The sequence below is a fragment of the Prionailurus bengalensis genome, chromosome A1, assembly GCF_016509475.1.
Source record: "Prionailurus bengalensis isolate Pbe53 chromosome A1, Fcat_Pben_1.1_paternal_pri, whole genome shotgun sequence".
Taxonomy (NCBI): domain Eukaryota; kingdom Metazoa; phylum Chordata; class Mammalia; order Carnivora; family Felidae; genus Prionailurus; species Prionailurus bengalensis.
Window position 1 is genome coordinate 68,837,099 of NC_057343.1, and position 22,600 is coordinate 68,859,698.

Here is a 22,600-nt window from a genome sequence, read left to right on the forward strand (position 1 = left end):
AACAGCAAACTATTATTAAAGTTTTGGGGAGTCAAAACTTATACATGTATTTTCAACTGTGCCGGGGTGGGCACCCCTCACCCCTGCACTGTTCAAGAGTCAACTGTATTATGTGTCAATTATACTTCAATTTAAAAAAATACTTGGGGAAGCACTAACTCTAAAAAGTGCGAGCTAAAAATTTACACATTTTACCTCAAAGTTTAGTTCAATATGCATTTGGGGCATATGCCAAGCAGTGTCGGATTTCATGAGAGAGAACTTTGTTTTTCCATAACACATCTCTTGTGTGCCTGAGTTAAAGGCAGAACACTGGCCTTCTTACACCAGGATTTACTCTATGATAATTCTCTCTCTTTTTTTAAGTTTATTTTTTTATGTTTGAGAGGGAGAGAGAGAGAGAGAGAGAGCGAGCGAGAGAGAGAGAGAGAGAGAAAGCATGAGTGGGGGAAGAGCAGAGAGAGAGAGAGAGAGAGGGAGAGAGAATTCCAAGCAGGCTGCACACTGTCAGCACAGAGCCTGATGCGGGGCTCGAACCTACAAGCTGTAAGATCATGACCTGAGTCAGCTGCTCAACTGACTGAGCCACCCAGGTGCCTCTCTATGGTGATTCTTAATTTCAGAAGTAGATGAATGTGTGGAAATTCTGATCCAGAGGGACAATTGAGCTGTCCTAGCTGGTGTCCCCTTCCTCCCTCATTGCCAGTTCTAGGAGAGAAGCTGCCCAGAAGGAGAAGGTCCACATCCCCCAGATGCCATGAAAATACTCCTGCCCTATCGCAGTGGAATTGTTACCAATCCTTACCCTTCACTGGGACTGTTACCATTAGAGGAAAGGCCGTTATCAGAAGCCATTTTATATCAAAGCTCAGAGGGGCTTTCTGAATTTGTACAAAGATGATTTTGATATTTTAATGAATCTGACAGAATGTTTTGGGGGCACGTCTGTTCTGTTCCCTTATTTTGCCTGAGGTAGGGGTGATATGTGGTATTCTTTTCTGGGAAAGCTTCGGAGAAAGCTGAGTTTCCAATCTGTCCTTAGTTGTGGAAACCTCCTTTTCTGCCCCTGTACCTCAGCAGACCCTGCCTCCATCTTCTGGCTTAATGGAGAATGAAAATACCCTCTTTCCTTGCAAGGTTTTTTTTTTTTGGTTTTTTTTTGTTTTTTTTTTCTTTTATGTAGGCTGCAAACACCAAGGCACCATAAAACTCTCAGCATGAGCTGAAAACCTTCAGAACTAATGGCTCTAGCAACTTCCCCCTGCCCCAGGAAAGGGTCACCGCATTTTAACTTTTGTGTATCAGCCTCCTTGGCTGTTTTGGGGGTGCGCGATGTGGTGGAAGGAAGCAGACAGCCTTTAAAAATGCATCAGAGGTCAATGTATTCCATTATATACATGGTGCTTCAAATTCAGTTTTAACCTTTGATGAAATGTGCAGTGTTGGGATTTTTTATGCTAGAGCAGACACAGGAAATCACAGGTGCAACTCATTCTGGTTTTGACTTACAATCGCTACAGGCCCCTAGAATTTTTATAGGAAATTCTCTCTTTAACTTGAGCATAAAGTGTCAGAAGTCTGTAGCTTGTCTCTGTAGTGTACATTAATAGGTAATATTGATTTGTGGAAATTAATTACTAGAAAAACAGTTCTCAGCACTTACCTAGTGTTTGGAAAGATTTGAGAGCCCCCTTGTGGCTCTAGCAAAGCTGAACTGAACACTGACGATCCACTTTTAGCTGGGTTTTTTGGTTGATGTTTTTAGTTGATTTTTTTTTCTTTCTCTCTTTTCAGTTACATTTGTTTGCTTGCATTATGGCTTTGAATTGTTTTTCATTTTAGATTAGCATCAGCATATTTCACATCATTTCGGTGGAGGACTCGGAGACGGGAGCCGTGTCCATTTTTAAGAGACAGACACCTCCTTTTTTTCTGATTATTAAACTCAGATTCTTATAAGCAAGAGAAATAATAAATGCAGAGGGGGTATGTCTAGGGAAGTTTGCAAGCAAGGGCATTACAGGTGTATAATTCTGCTTTTTGAGGCTTGCTGCTTCTTATTTTTAATCCAGGTGTTGACTACACAAAGGTAAAGCTAACTTTAGCAGCCCCAAGCTACATTTATTTTGACCATTTTAAAGATTATTTTCTCTGATTTCCATATAGCAGAGCAAAGTGGGGAAATGAGTGTCCTCATTTGAGTGTTTTTAAATTTCTAAGAAATGCACGTTGAAAGCTATTACCTCTCTGATGCTTCAATCATGCCTGAAGAAAAATATTTGCAACTTAAGGTCACTGTGCTCCACACTTGAATTGATAAAGGGAGCACCCAAGGCAAAATTTAGACAGAACGAATTGATTTTTTCCTGGGAGATTTAAATTCTCGTGCATATGTTTTTTTTCTAAATTCCTGTCATTGCTTTATTAATTAGGCAGAATTACAGCCGTGCTTCAGAGCCCACCGCAGCTGGAGGGTCCCACTGAGTGTCCACGTGGTAAGCCGGGCTTCTGGAAGGAACTCACGCTGTTATTGGGAATAAGTGGATTTGGGAGAGAACCTCATTAGGGCTCCGTGTTACTTCCAGCATAATTTGGTTTCTCCTAGATTAGTTTGTAGAGTGACATTGGCATCTAGTCACAGATGAGTCACTGGCCCTGCCTATTGTTCCAAGCACAGAGAAAAATGTCACGCATGTGCACTTAAAAAAGAGAGAAGAAAAAATCAAAGCAGAAACCCCTGATGTTTGGGGCCAGATAGAACATATGAGAGTTAAAGATGGTGTCTGGTCTGTTTCTCCATTTGCGCTCAGGGGTAATTAGCACAGGCGTCAGTTACATTGCTGGGTAGGGACTGCGAGAGGTCGGGCTGGCCAGGAGGAGAGGCTGGGCAGCTATCACTTTGTTCTTTCAGATTGGTGGCATGTTTCCAGCTGTAACCCCATCTTCCTTGGTCTTTGTTAATAGGGAACTTCTGCAACGTTCAAGATCCTATAAGAATATGCATAAAAGGCTTATAGGGATGTAAGGGACCAAATCAAAGGGACTCAGAATCCATCTTGAATAAGATCCTACTGGCCAAAAATTAGACAATTTGAACATCAATAAGTATAATGTCTGCAATGTCTTGAAACACACTAAATATGTTTAAACTCATGACCTATTAGTGATAGAAAAACAAATAACAAACAACATCCAAAAAAAAAAAGCCCCTCTGGAGGATTCTAGGGAAGTAATCTATTATTTTGAAACCAATAAATAACATGATTCACACATTCATCTACCTTTCCTAACTATATCAACTATACCTTGGGGGATCAAATAGTTGATAAAGCGCAGTTTCTCCTTATAGAAGCATTGTGGCTAACAAATGAAGCAGAAATGATAGAATTAGAATCTCACCATTTCGCAACCCTTTAATAAATGATCACCAGTGGCCACTGGCGTCACAGAAAGAGAGACCACTAGACATTGTGTGCCTCCTGACTGAGGTCCACAACACTGCTTACTTAGAAATAAGAGTTTATTATTTCAGATTGATTTTTTTCTACAACTTCAAATATTACCTAAAGGCATATCCGTATCCTGGCATTTTTGCCTATTTCTTCTGGGTCTCCCATTTTGGTGGGTTTCAAGGAGAAAATGAGCTAATATACACATCAGTGAAACCTCCAAAACTGTAGAATGATGTGCAAATCCCATGTTTTCTTTCTAACTCAACTACATAGGAGCAAAACACTACAGTGTAGGATCATCAAAGATGGCTGCGTGGTCAGCTCCTTGAGGTCAGGCCGTGTCCTGTGTGCCATTATATCGCAAGTACTTAGCACAGTGTTTGGCATGAAAGACATAATCAAACATATTTTTAAATAAATAAATGAGTATAGTGGCTGAAGACGGATCAGAAGAGAAGTCCCACAGCCACTCCGCCTGAGTTGTTTGACCTCAGGAACATCCTTTACTATGTCTGAACGCCAGGGTCCTCACCTGGAAAATTCTGCTATGATACAATCCTTTACTGAGGATAAAGTGCAATAATGGATAAGGAAAGTGTTTTGAGAACTGTAAGCATGTTATACAAATAGAAAAGCATTCTCTCTTTCTTTATTATTAACACAGCTTGTTTAACATTTAAAACTTGACGGTACTTGGCTAGTTCCTGAGGTTCTGATAATCATGCAAGAAGGAAAACTGTCAAAGGGGAGGATGTGCACTTACGTTAAGGGACTGCCATGCATCTGCTGCCGCCGGGCCCTTTATGCTCATTACTTTAATCCTGCAACTCTATGAAATAAGCATGTATATACCCTGGCTATTTAGACGAGGAAACCAAGGCCCCCAGAGGTCATATAAGCTAACCAGTGCACATCAAGGGGGAGGAGGATCCAAAATTGAAGTCCAGATCTTTCTGACTTCAAACCCATTCTCTTTCCACTGCACCTTCAGTGAAGTTTCCAACATGCTCAAAATTATGCGCCCATGCAATGTCCAAATGAGGAGAGCTTGACGTGTATTTTCTTGAATCTTCTCTTCCGAAACAAAAGCCAACTTCAGGATCCGACAACCTCCTGTGAACACATTTCTGAGATTTTGTAGCATTGTGTTCAAAAAAGACTTATGTTAAAGCCAGGAAGAGAATTATGGCATTGCATGAGCTCTGCCTTATCGGAATTCTCTTGTGTCGCTATTTCCAACCATCCATTATTGTCCTGAGATTACCACAGTCTTTTGGCTTCTAGATTCCTCAGGAGTGTTAAAAAACTCATGCAGCTGCCGTCTTTCCCACTAGTCTCTATAGCTCAAGTGCAAATTTGTTATGCAGTTTTGTGTGCATGCCAAGGTCGGGATAAGTGTTTCTGAACTTCTAAGCTGTGACCGTCTAGAGGACCCTCTGAGCCCATATGCTCCAGAGTTGAGATAAACCCTCTGCCCCCCGACCCTACAGTGTGCTGCCTCACCCTCATTCCTGCTGCCCACCCCACAGGTAAACACAAACCCCTTACCCCCAAAAGCTCATTTTGTTCTAGAGCTTTGAGTTAAACAAAGCCTGGCCTACTGCAGCATTAATTCATAAACTGCATCTTTAAAACAGCCTGACTCCTAGAAGAGGATAGGAGACCATCAGAACTCTCTTTGGGAGAGCTTGGTGAAATTACGGACATCATCTAAAAGCCTATGTAACTCTTATTTTGATGACTAAGTTGGTTAATGCAAATACAGAACCTATAACTGTACTTGGACATAGCGCTCAATAAATGTTAGCCGTTATTATTACTGCTATTAATATAAATATTTGTTTCACATGGAACTTTGCATATTTTAAGTTAGCTTGGTCCTTAATCTTTGCGCAAGGGATGACCTCCAAGTCACTCTTTCTTTGAGAACTGCCAAGGGATAGAATCAAGCAGAGAGCTCTCAGGTATTTTGTTAAATATCCTAAAATGATTGCCAATTCATGATAGCAGAATCTAGGAAAATCCTAACTCAGAAGAATCTTTTATGGACGAGCACAGCAAAATCTGGACAGAGACGATTTTTTTCTTAAGTTCTTAAGATATTTTAGGGAAATGTGTACCGAAGCCGTCAGATATATATATATTCAATATATAAGCCTAAATATTGAAACACGTGCCTTGCTCTTAAATATCCCGATTTACTTCTTTTCCTCTCCAAATTGGCTAGAGCAAAACAATTGCAATGGAAACACCTCGTTGCTTCTACCCTGGGTAATTCTCACGTTTGCTAAAAGCAGCGTCTGGGAAATTAGCTAAGAAGAGAGCACAGCAGAACACGCACGGCCTGATAACACAATCGGAGTGTACTATCTGGTGTTCCGCTTTGCCCGGCTGGGATTAGAGCTGCAAGTGAGACGGAATTGGGCCTTATCTCACTCTGGGGCGGCTCCAGGCTTCAGGTGGATGCCCACACGCATAAACCACAGCTCTGCAGAGCGGAGCGCCCTGAGACGTCCTCCTGCCCAAATCCCAGCAAGGCAGCGCAAAGCAGGGCGCCTCTGAACCAAATAAGCACGGAAGCGCCTGAATAATGCATGAGAGCAGGACCCTCCCTGGCACATTTGGAACTGTACTGGAAGGAACTGTACTCAGCAAGATAGCAAAAAACAAGCCCCTGGAACATGCATGCCCTGAAATTTATTCTTGCGGCAGCCACTTGGGGGAAAGTGAAAGCAAATTAGACAACCGCCCAAAAATCATGGCATTTTAGTGAGTCAGAGGCTCCTAGCGTTCGTGTCAATATAAAGCAGCAACGGGACAGGACTTAAAATTTTATCTTATCGATAAATACTACCTCTTCCTCTGGGGAGGTTGGAAGGTGGGCTGATCGTCGCTGAGAAATGACCAGTGTGGTCCGGAAGCCTCTTATTTCACGCTTTTGTGTGGTTGTTTTAGTACTGTGTTGTGGCTTCTCATAATTAAAGTTAGTTGACAACTAAAAGCTGCAGAAATGCTGCCTCTCAAGGGGCTGTTTCTTGGGAGGACCGGCCCCAATATAATCGGGTGAGGGACCTCTGTCTTTCTGATCCAGATGTCAGCTTTAATATAGCTGCAAGACTGATGAGTGGGATTTGATTCCGCAAATGTCTAGTCTCTAATTTGATACTCCAGCTGCTCATCCAGTGCAAAATAAACAAATCTTTTTGGAAGAATGTTTCCACACCACCCTGTCACAAACCCCACCCCGGTGGTCCTTGAACATCCGTCTTTGGTAAATGTGATCCTGGGGGGACCTCTTCCTGGTCCAACCAGAAGGGAGCAGAGCCAAGAGCCTGTTTTATAGGCCTCCCTTGGCTTCTGGGTGGCCTTGTCCCCCAGCACCTCCTGATGTCAGGCCTCGTGGAAGGGCCCTGTTCTCTCCAATGCTAGTGATGGTCAGCTATATTTTGGCATTTTGAGAGCAAAATGGGGGCAATTCTCTTGACTCAAAATTCTACTCCTGGCAATTTATTCCTGCGTCAATATTTATGGCTTGGGATATTCACCAGATTATTGTTTGTAGTATCCTCCTCCAAATAGAATCAGCCTAATTGTCCAAAACCGGGAGATGAGTCACATAAATTATGGTACATCTATAATTGGAATATCACACTCTTATAGAAAAATATTAAATAAAACAGAAAAAGTGTTCACTCTGTAGTTTTGACTTAAAGTGCAGGTTAAGGGAGCCTGGGTGGCTTAGTCGATGGGGCATCTGACTTCAGCTCAGGTCATAATCTCTCAGTTCGTGGGTTAGAGCCTGACATCGGGCTCCGTGCTGACAGCTCAGAGCCTGGAGCCTGCTTGGGATTCTGTGTCTCCCCTTCTCTCTCTGCCCCTCCGCTACTCGCACAGTCTCACTCTGTCTCTCAAAAATAAATAAATGTAAAAAAAAAACCTTTTTCTTAAAATTACAGGTTAAAAATATCATGCTCATTTATGATCCTTAATCTATAAAGAAAAATATATATTTATCTGTGGTTATATATGAGTGAAATGCTTATACATAATTTTAATTTTTTTTTCTTTTTTGCTATTCTGCATTGCTCACATTTTCCATAGTGGCATGAAAATCAATGTATTGCATTTATTTTTTTTTAATTTTTTCATTCATTTTTGAGAGAGAACGAGAACACAGCAGGGGGGTGGACAGAGAGAGAGGGAGACACAGAATCTGAAGCAGGCTCCAGGGTCCGAGCTGTCAGCACAGAGCCCAACGTGGAGCTCGAAACCACAAACTGTGAGATCATGACCTGAGCTGAAGTCAGACACTTAACAAACTGAGCCATTCAGGTGCCCCGATGTATTGCATTTCCAACTGGGGGAAGGTGGGGAATCACTGATTTAAAAACAAAAAGGGTCAAACCAGCTACATCTAAAAGTATTCTCCTTCTAAACTTATCAGGTACACTGGCAGGAAAAGTGATGAGAAGTGTCTCTCCTCCTGAGAGGAGGAGAGGAGGGCTGTGGGCATCCCTCTCCCCTCTATCCTACCAACTGAAAAGAGTCAAGATCTCTGGGTAGTACGTAAAATAAAAAGGCCTTAGCCAAAAGGGTCTGGCTGCTTTGTAAGTCGCCGCGAGGGAGGAGCAGCGGCAGCTGGGTGGGGGACGTGTGGCTTCTGTGTGAAGTAAGATAACCACACATGCATGTCTCCATTTTCTCATCACAATACTGGACATCCTTGGAACCAATCGCTCTGACACACACCATTGTCAGCCTCTGAAAGTTCTTTATTACCATACTTAACAATCATAGTTCCCAATTTCCCATTTGCTTAGAACATCATTCTTAAATTCCTTAATTTGTTTTCAAGGCTCGAATAAAAGGCCTTTTCATCACTGTGTCAAAGGGCAGTCTGATTGCCAAGCTCTAACTGCCACCATTCCGCCTATCAGATACAGTATAATGCAGATAACACTCTACTGAGATAATGAAGAATGGGTAGCCCATAATGAGTGTGCAGCTCTAAAGAGAGTCAAGAAATTAATTCCGTTCTGAGTGTTTGGAAAATGACTCCAGTATGCAGTACGGTGGGGCAGAAGGGGAGCTAAGTGTCACTATTTGAAAATGCGCACATCAGCTTATGTTTAAGGTGTATACTGTTAGATGTCTGTACCACTCCTTTGGGAGGACCAAAGATCTCCGTCAGATGACCCCCAAGTCCACCTTCCAACTGTTCACAAGGTTCTTTGTGAGATGCTGAGCTTTGGCAAAACTTGATTAGGTAGGGAAAACTCACTGAAAAGTGTACGGTGAGAGGAAGGTGGAGAAATTGATTATTTTCCATACATTTCACAAGATCTAGGCTAAGAGAAACCTTTAGCCTGGGTAACCTTTTGTTGGTCCAGGCACCAAGTTCAGTTTCCTGGGGGTATCACTATCAGAATCCCTGAGACAGTAGCTGATAAAATATTTTTTCATTCCACAAACATTGAACAACTGAACATCCATGTTGTATAAAGTCGTGCACCATATGCTCTGGGTGAAACAAGAAGAGTGAGGCATGACACCTGTTCAAGGGATAGGACAGTCACTGGTCACTGGAATGAAGATAAAGTATGAATGGCACAGGTTACAGGGGAGTAGAAGCTCCTTCCTCAGAGGACATCACAGGGTGTTGGCTACTTGAGGAGTTTCTACTTGAGCTGTTTTTTTCTGAATGCACAGAGCTGTGGACCATGGAGCTACTAATTTTGTTGCTTGATTTTACAAGGGTTAATCTAGTGGTGGAAGGAATACATTTATTAAATCTCTCCCATGAACGTAGCATTTTGTAGATTCTTCTGGATGTGTTTTCAATGGCTAGGCGAGTGATAGCCTCATAAAACTATTTTTTAATCACCACATGCAGGGTGATTCTAGAGACGTCTACTCTCATTCCACCATTTTGATGGGCATACTGGCTGTGCCTTCTTTCATTTAGGAATTGAAAAGGAAGGATGAGGTAAAAGGGAAGAAGAATATACAGAGGGAAAGGTAGTTTGGAGGAAGCTGGCAATGTGGAAGTAGGGAAGAAAGGATGACAGATGGGTGCATGATAGGAATCTGTCACTGATTCTTCCTCATCCACACCGATGGTTCTGGGCTCTTCCCCACTGGCCCTTTACCACAGCTACCAAATGTCTCTCCTGGCTCTGCCTACTTCTGTCTACACTGAACGCTGTTGCTAAATGAGTCTTCTTACATCAACACCTTTCCCATTTGGGGAATAGACAGTTGTATTCAGAGCCCATGACTCCTTGGACTCAGCATCCTATTGTAGCTCCCACCCATTCATATATTAAACAAACATTTTGTGAAAGGCACAACATGAACCTCCTGGTCTAACCTAGACCACTCTTCTCTCCGTACATTCGTAACTATTCTCTTAAATATTGCCTGTTCACTCCTTACCTCCGTAACTTGCTACACAATGGCTTTTTCTAATCGACCACCCTTACACACACAATACTTGAGGGCATTTTATTCTTTTTTTATGTTCTCCACATTTGTTAGAGCAGATCCTTACACATAACAAACCCTCGATAAGCGTGTGTTAATTAAATGGCTTGCTAATTAAAGAAATGAGCAATTATACAATAAACTGCTTGGTGAAATACAGATTTTTGAAGCAATAGGGAAGAAAACTAGTAAGCTTAACATTTTTAAAAAGGCACCTCATCGCTACTAATTACCTGTTGCTTGAACACTCTACTTTTTACCCAAAGTCTGTGTTGACTGTCTCTCTCTGCACGTGGACCATCACAATCAAATGATGGATACACTCATAGATTATGTATCTTTTTACACTTTTCACACATTTTAAACAGTCAAAAACAATATTGGATTCATTTTAGGAAAGAAGATAGTGGCATATTTATCAAAGGCGATATTAACCTTAGTTATTAAAATACATTTAATCTCATACGATCATCATTTCTTTTATGTGGCATCGTGTATTGAACATTTGCTGTGAGCAGGACTTTGTGTGAGGTGTTGTGGGACATGAGGCCTGAGTCCAGTTATCAAAAAGGAGATTCAAGGGTAGAGGTGACCACGATGTTCACGTGCAGGTTAAAAGTGCAGTGAGTAATGCAGGAAACCCCAGAGGCTGGAAAAATCAGGCAAGGTGGAGTTGGGCCACAAAAGGCCAGGCAGCAGCTTGCAAGTGAGAGAAAGACAAGTCAAAGACTGAAGGAGGGCAGTCATGCCTCTGTGCTGCATGTAGAATTGTTTGATGTGATTCCCTCAGAGCAGAGCAGGACGTTCAGGTGGTTCTAAAGCAGCCGTGGAAAAGTGTGTTTTCTGTGGCCTTGAACTTGAGTAAGCCACGATGGCCCAGATGATCATCATCAGTTAAAATCATCCTTGAACTAACCAAGGTGACTTGTTCCCTAATCTTCCCGAGCACACCCCATATTTGCCATCATTACCTTGGGGGCCCAAGAATGACAATTCGAAAGGGCTGCAATTGCTTTATAGACATTCTTAAATGAATTCGCCCAAACTCTCGATGAAGTTGGTGGCAAACGGACGACCTGCTGACAGAATGCTGTCACCGACAAATAAAGTTATCTGTCTTGGAGATTGCTCTGGTCCCAGGAGACTGGTAGAACATTCCCTTACTGTGGTAGTTAGCGATTTTTTCACTGCAACAAAATCACTGGGTGCTGGAGATCCCCTTGAGGGTGATGTGTTGGTAATCTCTGAGTCCCTGATGTCTCCTACCCACCCTACCCCACCCCCCACCACGTGCTTACCAAACACAAGGGGCTCAATTAACATTGGCAGAATTAACAAAGGAATGAATGGTAGATGAGGGAGGAAAATAGTAGTTTACTTAGTTGTGTTTCCCAAATCTGAGGGGAGTTGAAGTCAACTGCAAGGACGGTGTCTGAACAGATGACGCTGTACCTAGGCTAGGAGATTGCATTAGGAAAGACAGAGAGAGTGGATGAAGACCTCCACACTGTGGCCATAACAGGCTTTGCTAGGGAGCTGGGGCTAGTCTTTCTCTGTTCTTTGCTTTACCTTCCATTGTGCTGTTGAACAAGAAAGGCGTACAAAAGAAACTTGCAAATTTAAGTAGTGTGGCACCCTCTAAGACTTCTCCCTAGAAACTGAATCAGGAGTCTGGAGAACAGAAGAAAATGAGTACGTGTTGTTCTTTGGAGTGAGCAGAAGATTCATAAAACCCGAGCAAAGCTTGTACGCTGCACATGTGGGCGTGTGGCCTGGACATAAACATCATTTCAACAGTGATCTTTGCAGTTGTCTGTCTGCAAGGAGAGAAGCAAATGAAAATGGAAAAGTAGAGATGAGAAAAAATTATTTAATTGATCATGTTTAAGTGTTTTGTCTTTCACCAGTAGTTGAGTGCTCTTCAACCTGTTGTTTTATTTTTACTGTTTTTCTAAATTTCTATTTTGAATCCTTGGCAGGATTTAAACAAGGAAACACAACATACATGAGAATATGTCTGACTAAAGCAATACTTAAATGCGAAGGGCCATTCCTTTACGGAACCATGAGATTGGGACAACTTTGTACTCCGTCAATGTAAATGTCCCACTAGTACATTTTTGTGTCTTGATGTCGGAGTTTTACGTACAAATTGATCTCTTACCTATTTAGCTGGCAGAACCTGAAGACATTTGGGACTTATTTTACTCATGTAAACATCATCCTACAGCTTGGGTGGTCATTGTTAACTGCGGTGTTAAATTGAATAAAGTTAAATTTGAAACCAATACCATTTTAAGCCAAGCCAGGTTCAGTCAGCTTTGAGACCCTGTAAATTTCCAATGGAACGAGGGCCCCAGCAATTCTATGGCCAGTTTTCCCAAGTCAGACAAAAGCCACTAAAATTCCAGGAGCAGATTCCAGTTAAACCTTTACGTCACAAACCGTTGTAATTCCTGGCCATAAAACCCTCCGGCTCCTATGATTTAAAAAATCTAGATTGTTTCTAACCCTGAGACACGTGAATGAGGTGGAGACTTATCAACTGATTGTCATCATGCGTTTTCCTTAAATCCTTTTTTTGTGTGTGTTTTCTCTTCTGCCCAATTAACAGGAAAATCTTAAATTTTCCATTTGTGGTCTTTGTCCCAATTTAAAGATCGGTCTGCTTTAGATTGTTCTGTCTTGAAGTGTTTGGCATCCTTAATGAGTTAGGTGACTATCATCATTATTGTGTTTCTATATTTATTATGCAATTGTCTTGTGAAATAAACATCAGTCTCTGCTTATAAAATGTAAACATGAACAAGCCCTGAGATGGGACCAAAGCAGAATTAAGTAATGACATGTCATATAGCATTCAACCATAGTAATACCTACTCTGAACAAAACTTCACCATCAACATTTCGTCGTGGAGCCCAGAAGCTGTATCAAGTTGTTTTCTGCTTTCCCTACTGACCTTTCATGAAATTTTCTCCCACTGATGGAATTGTCATTCTGTCACAGTGAAAGACAATGGAGTAACGTAAAATGGGGCCTGGCCACAGCAGGGGCTGGGGCTGGCCTGTCTGTGGTCAGCACATTCCTCTTTCTAATTTAAGGAGACGCTAGCATTCCTTAAGGTAGTGCAGTTTCATTAGCACGTTTCAAACTGTCTGGCTAGGCATTCAAAATAACTGAATACAGTAAATGTGTAGTTTCAAATATTATAGTTCATCTAGTCCTATTTACTTATTTATTTTAATGTGTATTTATGTTTGAGAGAGAGAAAGGGAGAGACAGAGCATGAGCAGGGGAGGGGCAGAGAGAAAGGGAAACACAGAATCTGAAGCAGGCTCCAGGCTCTGAGCTGTCAGCACAGAGCCCAACACGGGGCTCGAACTCATGAACTGCGAGATCATGACCTGAGCCAAAGCCCAATGCTTAACCGACTGACACTTAACCGACTGAGCGACCCTGGCACCCTATCAACTCCTTTTTAAAAGCAGCATCAAAAGCAGTGCACCCTCAAAGCCCTTATGTTTGTCATTGCTTTTCCTGGGTATTAAGTTTAAAAAAAAAAAATCCAGGTTATCTTGGCCAAGGGAAGACCAGTCTTCCTTTCTGAGCTCTTCAGGACCATTTGTCTGCTCAGGGGCATTCTGACTGTCACTCCTGGTCCCAGTGGTGGGTGGGCAGCTCATTCCATTGGGAGGCAGCTCAAATCATGAGAAGGGTTTTCCTCATTTTATTTTATTTATTTATTTTTTCAACATTTTTATTTATTTTTGGGACAGAGAGAGACAGAGCATGAACGGGGGAGGGGCAGAGAGAGAGGGAGACAGAATCGGAAACAGGCTCCAGGCTCCGAGCCATCCGCCCAGAACCTGACGCAGGGCTCGAACTCACGGACCGCGAGATCGTGACCTGGCTGAAGTCGGACGCTTAACCGACTGCGCCACCCAGGTGCCCCGGGTTTTCCTCATTTTGATCAATATTTACTTTCCTGTAATGCTTTGTGTTGTGTCTTTACCTATCTACTTTTCCAACTCTCTTCTTGCCTCTTTACAGTTTTCTTGCCTCTTTAAGCCAGAAGAAGCACCCTGATCTTTACAGAATCATTCTGAAGCTAACCATTTGAAAGACATATTTTTTCTCAATGTTCCATCTGATGCCAGTAGAGAAGACCTGTGCTTATAATAACCACAGTACCTGACAACTAATAGGCATTCAAGGGGCCTGGGTGGTTCAGTCAGTGAAGCGTCTGACTTCGGCTCAGGTCTGATTTCGCAGTTTGTGGGTTCGAGACCCACATCGGGCTCTGTGCTGACAGCTCAGAGCCTAGATCTTGCTTCAGATTCTGTGTCTCCCTCTCTCTTTGCCCCTCCCCTGCTCATGGTTCTTCTCTCTCTCTCTCTCTGTCTGTCTCTCTGTCTCTCAAAAATAAACGTTTTTAAAAATTAAAAAAAAGACATTCAATAAATATTAATTATATTTTTATTTTTAAAATAGCAATACAGTACATAGGAAAGCACAGAAGTGTTAAAATCAATAGGCCTGGACTCCATTGCAGTTCAAGTATTAATTCATTCTAGGATCTTAGGCTGTGTTTTCACCTTTCTCAGTCTCTATGGTCTCAGCTTTGAAGAAGTTATGATAAAGAACCTTTTATGAAATTGTGCTGAGGATTATCTGTGCTAGTATCATAAAGCACCTGTCGCAGCTCTTAGTACACAGTAGGTGTTCAGTGAACATCAGTCTCCACATACAACACATCGTCCCCCAACCCCACCTACCTTGTAATCCAAAACAGCAGTGTAAACAGGCAAGACTAAGGAGGCTTGGCTCCCGGCTTTGCCCTTTTTGGTCCCACAACCTTGGATGAATCACTTTGCCTCCTTGCACGTTTCCCTGTCAAATAGTCCCACATCTGCTACAAAGGTTTGTTGTAAGGATCAAATAAAACATTGGTTGGAGAATAACTTTGAAAACTCTTGGTGTGTTTTCTTAACATAAGGTATTGTTATTTCTGGTAGTAATTTATCAGTGAAGAAATTGCTTAATGAATGAATGACCTATTCCCCCACCACATCTCTCCCCACACTGGAGCAGGGAGGAAATACCCAACAAATGAATGGTATTGAAAACCGGTCCATGCATGTTTATGGAAATATCACATTTGGGAACATTTGCCTGATAGGTGCAAATCCAAGCAACGATGCTCACATGAACATTTGGCAGAAGAGGCAATTGACTCAGTGCTGATATAAACACAACGGAGGTTCAGAATCCCAGAGCTGTGGTTGTCAACGACTGACTGACCCTCTTCCTTCTAATTTCTTCCAGGAATTTCTATTACATCACCATGTTACGGGATCCAGTGTCGCGTTACCTGAGCGAGTGGAAACACGTCCAGAGAGGGGCCACGTGGAAAACCTCCCTCCACATGTGTGATGGGAGAAGCCCCACCCCTGATGAGCTGCCTACCTGCTACCCCGGGGACGACTGGTCTGGGGTCAGCTTGCGGGAGTTCATGGACTGCACCTACAACCTGGCCAACAACCGCCAGGTGCGCATGCTGGCCGACCTGAGCCTGGTGGGCTGCTACAACTTGACTTTCATGAATGAGAGCGAGAGAAACACCATCCTGTTGCAGAGCGCGAAAAACAACCTGAAGAACATGGCCTTCTTTGGGCTCACGGAATTCCAGAGGAAGACTCAGTTTCTCTTTGAGAGGACATTCAACCTCAAGTTTATCTCCCCCTTCACGCAGTTCAACATCACGCGGGCTTCCAATGTGGACATCAACGAGGGCGCCCGCCAGCGCATCGAGGAGCTCAACTTCCTGGACATGCAGCTTTACGAGTACGCGAAGGATCTCTTCCAGCAGCGCTACCACCACACCAAGCAGCTAGAGCACCAGAGGGACCGGCAAAAGAGGCGGGAGGGGCGCAGGCTGCAGCGGGAGCACAGGGGCCACCGGTGGCCCAAGGAGGACGGGAACACAGACGGGGCGGTCACCGAGGACTACAACAGCCAGGTGGTGAGATGGTGACCCCCTGTGCTCTCCTGCCTCAGGACGGGGGGGGGGGGGGGATGAGCAGGCGCACCAACCTTCTGTGGCGTTGGTTATCTTGGAGAAGGATGGGCCTTTTGGAGGACATCTGGCTGTAGGTGGCTTGATTTGGACACCTGCTTCCTCTTTGTCTTCATCCTTGCCCAGCTGGAGAGGATCTGTCTTCTTCTTTTTTTCCCCTGACGTTTTTCAATCCATGATATTAAGTAGGGTAGGGATGCATCTGACTTAGACGTCCTTAGAAGCTCAAGGAGAGAAGCACCAGAAAGAAACAGTTCTTGAAAACATCCTTTGCAGCAGCATGGGAACCCACAGAGGCACACATGAAAAGCCAAATTATGGCTTGGATGTTCTGCTGAAACTGGTCTGTTTCACACGGCCTCTGTAATGGAAATACTGGTCTGTCTAGAGAGAAAGAGAAAGAAAGAAGTCCCCTTCCACCCTTAAATGAGGTTTTACGCCAACCCTCGCTTTGCTGTTCACTCTCATCTTGAACCCGGTGCGAATGCGGTTCAAATCATAAGTAGCAGTGTTTTGTTGTTGCAGCTGTTTTTAAACAAGGTCACCCTCCTATCAACGATCACTAGAGACTCACACCCCGCAAAGCCCCTGCATCTCAGCTCGGAGCCGTGCTGCATCTCCCGTCTTTTAGGGAATGGCTGGTAGAATCAGGACAGGCCTGTCTCAGGACAGGCCCTGAGAAATGAACACTGGTAGTGGCATTTAAGAGAAAAAGTGCTTATTAACAAGTGTCTAAGATCACCCTTTACCGATTTTATTTTCGTTCAAAAAGAATTGACTAATAAATTAAGAGCTGGGGGAAGCAGGAAGAAAACTCTATGTCTAACGTTTCCAAACAGGCTACAGAACTTGTAGTGTTTCCAGGAGTATTTCCGTTTTACCTCTTTGGAGCCGCATCTTCTTTGATATGGTACTTCCAAGTTTGAAATGCTGCTATAGCACAGAGGCGAAGACGTTTAAAAAGAATGTGGCCCAAAGACTAGGAGCTTAGCTAGCCAATATCCAAAAGATCTTCAGGGTCACTAAATAAATGATAACTGATTTATGCTAGGAGACATGGAACTCAGTGGGCCAGTTGTCCCAGGAGTTTAGACAGACTACCTCCCAACATCTTGACTATCTCCAGCCTGGTAACCTTCTTCTACCCACATGATCTTCTCCTCTTGTTAGACTATGCCCATAGCTGGCAGCTCGGGCTGGAGTGTGTGAGACAGGACCTGAAAATGGGCTGCATTGCCAATTGCTTCTCGTTTTTAATTTTTCCCAATCACAACTACAGGAACACCAAGTTTGTCGAATAATAAGGGGAAAAGTGGGGAAAAGGGGATAGAAAGCCCTTGCCTGGCATTCAGGAGCAGGATCAGAGCGGGTCAAGAGTTTCACAACATTGATCTGATCAGTCCTTTCAAGGAGCTCAAGGCAAAATGAGTGAAACCCCTAAATCAGATTGAAAAGCCTATTTCATTGATATCTAACATGTTTGATGTTTAAGCCAGCTTTACGTAAGCCACATCTCAGCCTCCAGAATAGTCTCTCTGGGGTTGAGAGTCAATCAACCCACAAGCATTCATGGAGTGCCTGCCTGCACAGAGGGGAGCCCAGTGTCTCCATCAAAGAGAGATTTGGAGAAGCGGCTTTGTACTTCTCTCACTACCCTTGGCTTCATCTGCCCCGTGAGGGGAGTATTATTGGGGGCCTCCCTTGTGCCCATCACTGTGGGGGGGCCCTTTTCATACTTTAAATCTATTCACAACACGGTAGATATTATTAGACCCAATTACGTAGATGGGAAAAGTGAATCCCACAGACCATAACCGGCTTCCTCATAGGTTGTATGCTAGATGTGACGGACTGCAAAGTGCAAGCTCCTTTTACTCGTGTGTTCCATGAGGGATAAAAGCTTCCTGCCAATCATGCAAGAGGCCAGCTATTAAAGCCCAGAAGGATTTGTCTCTAACCCACGTGCGTGGCACAACCGTGCCAGCCCTGAGCCGGCCGTGACCCAGAGCCACACCGCCTGGGGTGAGCCCGGACGTCTCTACATCCCTGGCCCACCAGCAAGCCGAGAGACTGATGGCTTTTTAGGCAGTCACACTTTTTGAGACATATATAAGTTAAAGGGACCAAATAAACATTGCTTGTTAGTCGGTAGAAATTAGACTCACAAAATCTTACCCATGATTTGTTCCTGAGGTAGAGAGGGAAGAAGATGGCAGCTACAGTTAATGAGCAGCTCTCTCTCCATCGTCACATTTCGATGTTAGGATCTAATGTTCTGCCTAGCTGCAAATTATCTGCTTGCCGCTGTGACACGCACACGCGCACACGCTCGCACACACACACTCACACAATAACAATCCAGTGTTTTGTCATGTGGAAAATCAAAACAAGTTAGAAAGCATTCGGATTGTTTCTTTTAAACTCACTTTAAATGTTTGGCAGGGAATTCATGCATAGCTGAGACTTGGAGGCAGCCTCTGCTGACTTCACACTGTTCCTTAGGCATCTCGGGATTTATATCAAAAGGCTCTTTGCCGCTGAAGGCGTGATGTATGGAGCTCCACTTGAGACCAGATATCAGGATGTTCAGAGGAGAAACCATCTCTTTGTGTTGGCCCGAGGCCAGTGCTGAGCAAATTAAAAAGACCGACACAGGCTTCCTCCCTCATATCATTTCATTCGAAAGCAGCACGCTTGTCATATCCCTGGGGTCCTATGTTGATAGAAATGAAGAGGTAGGGACACAGTTTGTTCTCCAAAAATTGACTGCACACCTACATGCTGAGTGAAGCTCAGAGAGGGGATGCCAACAGAAGACATCTGGATCTTGGGAGCCATGGGGAGTCAACAGCTTTAAGATCCAAAACCAAATCAATACCAGGTACATTGCTGTTAAAAGCCCAAGAGGAGGGGGAGAAAATTCCCCAGGGGCTTCCACATCCTACTGACTCCTACAACACCCAGGTAGACATTCCTTCCCTTCTCTTGGCAAGGAGAGCCCCAGATTGGGACGGGGTGTCCTCGTGTGCGTGTTCATGTGTGTGTGTTTAAATTATCATCAGGGACTAAGGTATGCTATCTCTTCTGTCTCTTTTTAATTTTTTGGCAGCCTACTCTTGCTAACCAGAGAAAGCCTGCCCTGAGAATTATTTGGATATTCCTTCTAATAACTAATAACACTAGCAATCAGTGTTGGGCAACAGCTAAGGATATCGTGTGTGCTATTAAAGAATTATAAGACCGTGTTTCTTATCATCTAGAGGAGGTAACTTGGTCATCGTCTAATCAAGGGTTTGAAATATGAGGACTTGTTCAAGCCTGAGTAGAGATAGTATTTATACAGGGAAGAAAATCTACCAGAGATAGACCTGGCAAGGAGATGAGCATGGATCATTAAAACAAAAACAAAAACAAACATTAAATCCATAGGATAGGATTCCCACTTGGCCACTTTAACAGAGAAATTCAAAATAATAATGACTTCAAGGAGATCAAAGCCATTGTCCTCTCATTTAAAAGACAAACTGGTCAGATAGCTCTGGTGAGTTACAGAAGCCCGGGCCCCCTCTTTGTTGCTCTTTCATACGAACACGTGCCTTCCACCTCATGATGCAAGGTGCCTGCTGCCGCTCCTGCCATCTTGTTTGTATTTCAGACAACAGAGAGGGCACGGAAGGAAGTTGCAAATATCGCTTCCATTCACATCTCATGGGCTAGAACCTAGCCATTAGCTACAAGTAAACAAAGGATACCAGGAAATGTGTTCCTTATTGGTTGCCATGCACCTTGACCAACAGGGGGGAATCTATTATTAAAGAGGCAATGTGAAACTTAATACTGATAAAACTATCAGTCTCTGCCACCAAAGGGAATTGAAAAATATTTCGAGTGCTCTTCAGAGTTCTCTATTCTGTCATATGTTTTGCAAAGGATAAGATTAAAATTCATAACTTTGTATAGCATTTAATGCTTTCCAAACATTTGTACACTCAGTATCCCATTTTATCTCCACTACTTTCTTGTGTGTTAGCTACAGAGGACCTCTATTCATTATCCCATCTGATAGTTTCACATGGGGATTCAGAGATGCTAAAAGATTTCTCAATTCTAGTTTATTAACAAGAAAGTTGCTTAGAGCCCCCATCTTGACTTCATAGCCTTTGCTACTACTTTATGCTGTTCAGCATCAGTATCAGGATTGGGAATTGCAAGACTATGAAATCTAAGTCTTTATTGATTTATATCTTTCCTTACCTTCTTATAGAACTACTGAGTTACAAGATACCAAGGAAACTGGTAGAGTTGGCTCACAACCCCTGCCTCCAATGAGGAATCATCTTATTAGCAGTGAAATGTCCAAGAGATGGGCAGTGTTTCAGGGGAGATTGAGAAGCACAGACGTTCAAACACCTCATGCTGGCTGTTCACCCCAGCCAATCCAAAGTCCAATTCAAGATGAAGGCTGAGGGAATATGCTCACAACTCCTTAGGGAAGCTCAGTGTTAGAAATATCTAGAATCAGTAACAGCCTGAATAGTTAGGTGTGAGGAATGATCAATAGAACCCTGCTCAAAAAATCTCCCCTCCTCTCTACTTCTTCCCCAGGTCTCTGGAATTTTATCAGCAACTTATTGCTTTGGTTCTTAAAGGTTATATTTGGTGTTAAATGAGTCCCCTTGCACATTTGCCAGAGAGAGGAAATGCTTTAAGCTGTCATAGGCTAACATCTTCACACAGAGTTGATCGTCTTCCTCTCTAAACTTGACCTCTAGCTGAGAAAAAAGTCCTGTATAATGGGATCATGCAGGGGTGGGGGTCTGGAAGAGTAGGAGTAACTATAGAGGAGGAGAGGGCTCCTTAAAGGGAAGCAGTCTTTCAAAGGTGAAAAGAATGGGAATTACATATGTGCCAGGAAATATTGAAAAATAGAAAAACGACATACGGTTTCTGTCCTCAAGAACAAGAGCAGGCTGAAGACATGTGGACTGTATTTTTTTGGGCCACTTAAAAGAGATGACAAGGGCATGAGGCTCATGAAACAGGACCAGAGCATCGACAGGACTGAAGGCTGAATGAGTTGGAAGGGTCGGATCAAAGGGAAACCTGGGTTGGACTTAGACAAAGGATACCCCGATCTGCTCACAGCTGCGTCTCCAAGGCTTTCCTTTCCCACAGTTATTGTGCCTCCACTGGTCATCAGAACTCCAACTGAAAGTCTCCCGGCTGGGTATCAGGGCAGCCTGAGTCTGATGATTCCACCCAGTCACATCGCCTCTGGGGAGCATGCAGAGAGAGGTTCCTTCTCCAAGGCACCTTCCTTATCCCCCTCCTCCGTTCTCCATGGGACAGAATCCTGCTGTCCTCCTACCACATTCACCTGGATGCATCTGAATTAACCCCCTAAAACTTTGAATTAGCCCTTCTGGGCAAGTGGGTGAGTTCTGAGACCTGTGTGTTTTGTAGCCTCGTGGATGGAACGCACATGGACCCATCCACGCCACACGTTGGCAAAACCAATCCACCTTGCAGAAGTGCTGAGATTTCCAGAAGGACTGGCCTTGCTATGAACACCAGCTACATCTGCAAGACCAAAGCCCCTGAACTTCCAGGCAAGGACTCGAGGTGACCTAACAAAACTCCAGATCTGAGAACGCCGAAGCACAGATGTTTCCGAAGCCTGTGTTCTGTCTCCTTTTCTACGGAAAAGGCTGCAACTGTCATCCTTTGACGCATTAAATGGAGCCTCTGCGCGATACGTGCTCTGCTGCACTGTGGGAACTCCTCAAAGGGCCAGATGTCAGTGCTGAAAGACCTCAGTTCTTGCCGGGGAAGACGGCGTTCTAAGGAAGCAGAGTTTGCGTGGTTTAGTTATTGTCACAGTTGCCCTCCACCAACCCATCATTTCTTTTGTTTGTAATCACATGGCCATCTTTTCTTTCCTTCTTCTCTTGTTTCTTTTTGTTCCCCAGAGGTACTTTCTGGGTTTTGTTTGCATTATTTTTCATTTAATGTATCAAAGATGAAAAATGTTGGAAAGAAAAATCTAGACTTTTATCTGGTGCCCCATTTTAGATGTAAAGATAGTTATCCAATAGATAGTAAATTATTTCACCTAAGAGATATTTCCTTTTGTTTCTGTGCAATAATATGTATGAACTCGGGTACTAGGAGATTGTATTGTGACATTATCAACCCTTATTGCTATTTAAAACATGATAGTTTGTAGAACTGAGGATCTCCATTGATGTGAAGCACAATTTAATGAATAAGTTACCATATTAAACTGTTGTGATGTCAAGAACAATTGTTTTCCCCTGTGATTTTGTTAGACGTTTTTGCAAAATGAGAAAAGTTGGTCAAACACTTTAAGGGATTTATGGAAATTGAACGCATGGGATCAGCTTTGTCAAACTCTAAAGAATCCATGCTTTGGATACAAATGTGGCTATTGGATGTGAAGCTTTAGAAGCATAAAAGACAAAGAAAATATAGATTGGAACAATTTAAAATCTCTGAGGCCAGGGAGGATTTCACAGGCTCTCAAACACATGAGCTTCTAGAACCGTCGTTTTCGGTGGTCCTCCTGTT

At 43.3% G+C, this 22,600-nt stretch overlaps 1 protein-coding gene across 1 annotated transcript in view; it reads left to right on the plus strand.

The window, feature by feature from the left end:
- HS6ST3 (heparan sulfate 6-O-sulfotransferase 3) overlaps positions 1-22,316 on the plus strand; it is a 667,560-nt gene extending 645,244 nt beyond the window's left edge. The window contains exon 2 of the mRNA XM_043581823.1: positions 15,262-22,316. Coding sequence (XP_043437758.1) covers positions 15,262-15,970 — 709 coding nt within the window. The 3' untranslated portion in view covers positions 15,971-22,316. The remainder of the gene's footprint in view (positions 1-15,261) is intronic.
- The last annotated feature ends 284 nt before the right edge of the window (positions 22,317-22,600 follow it).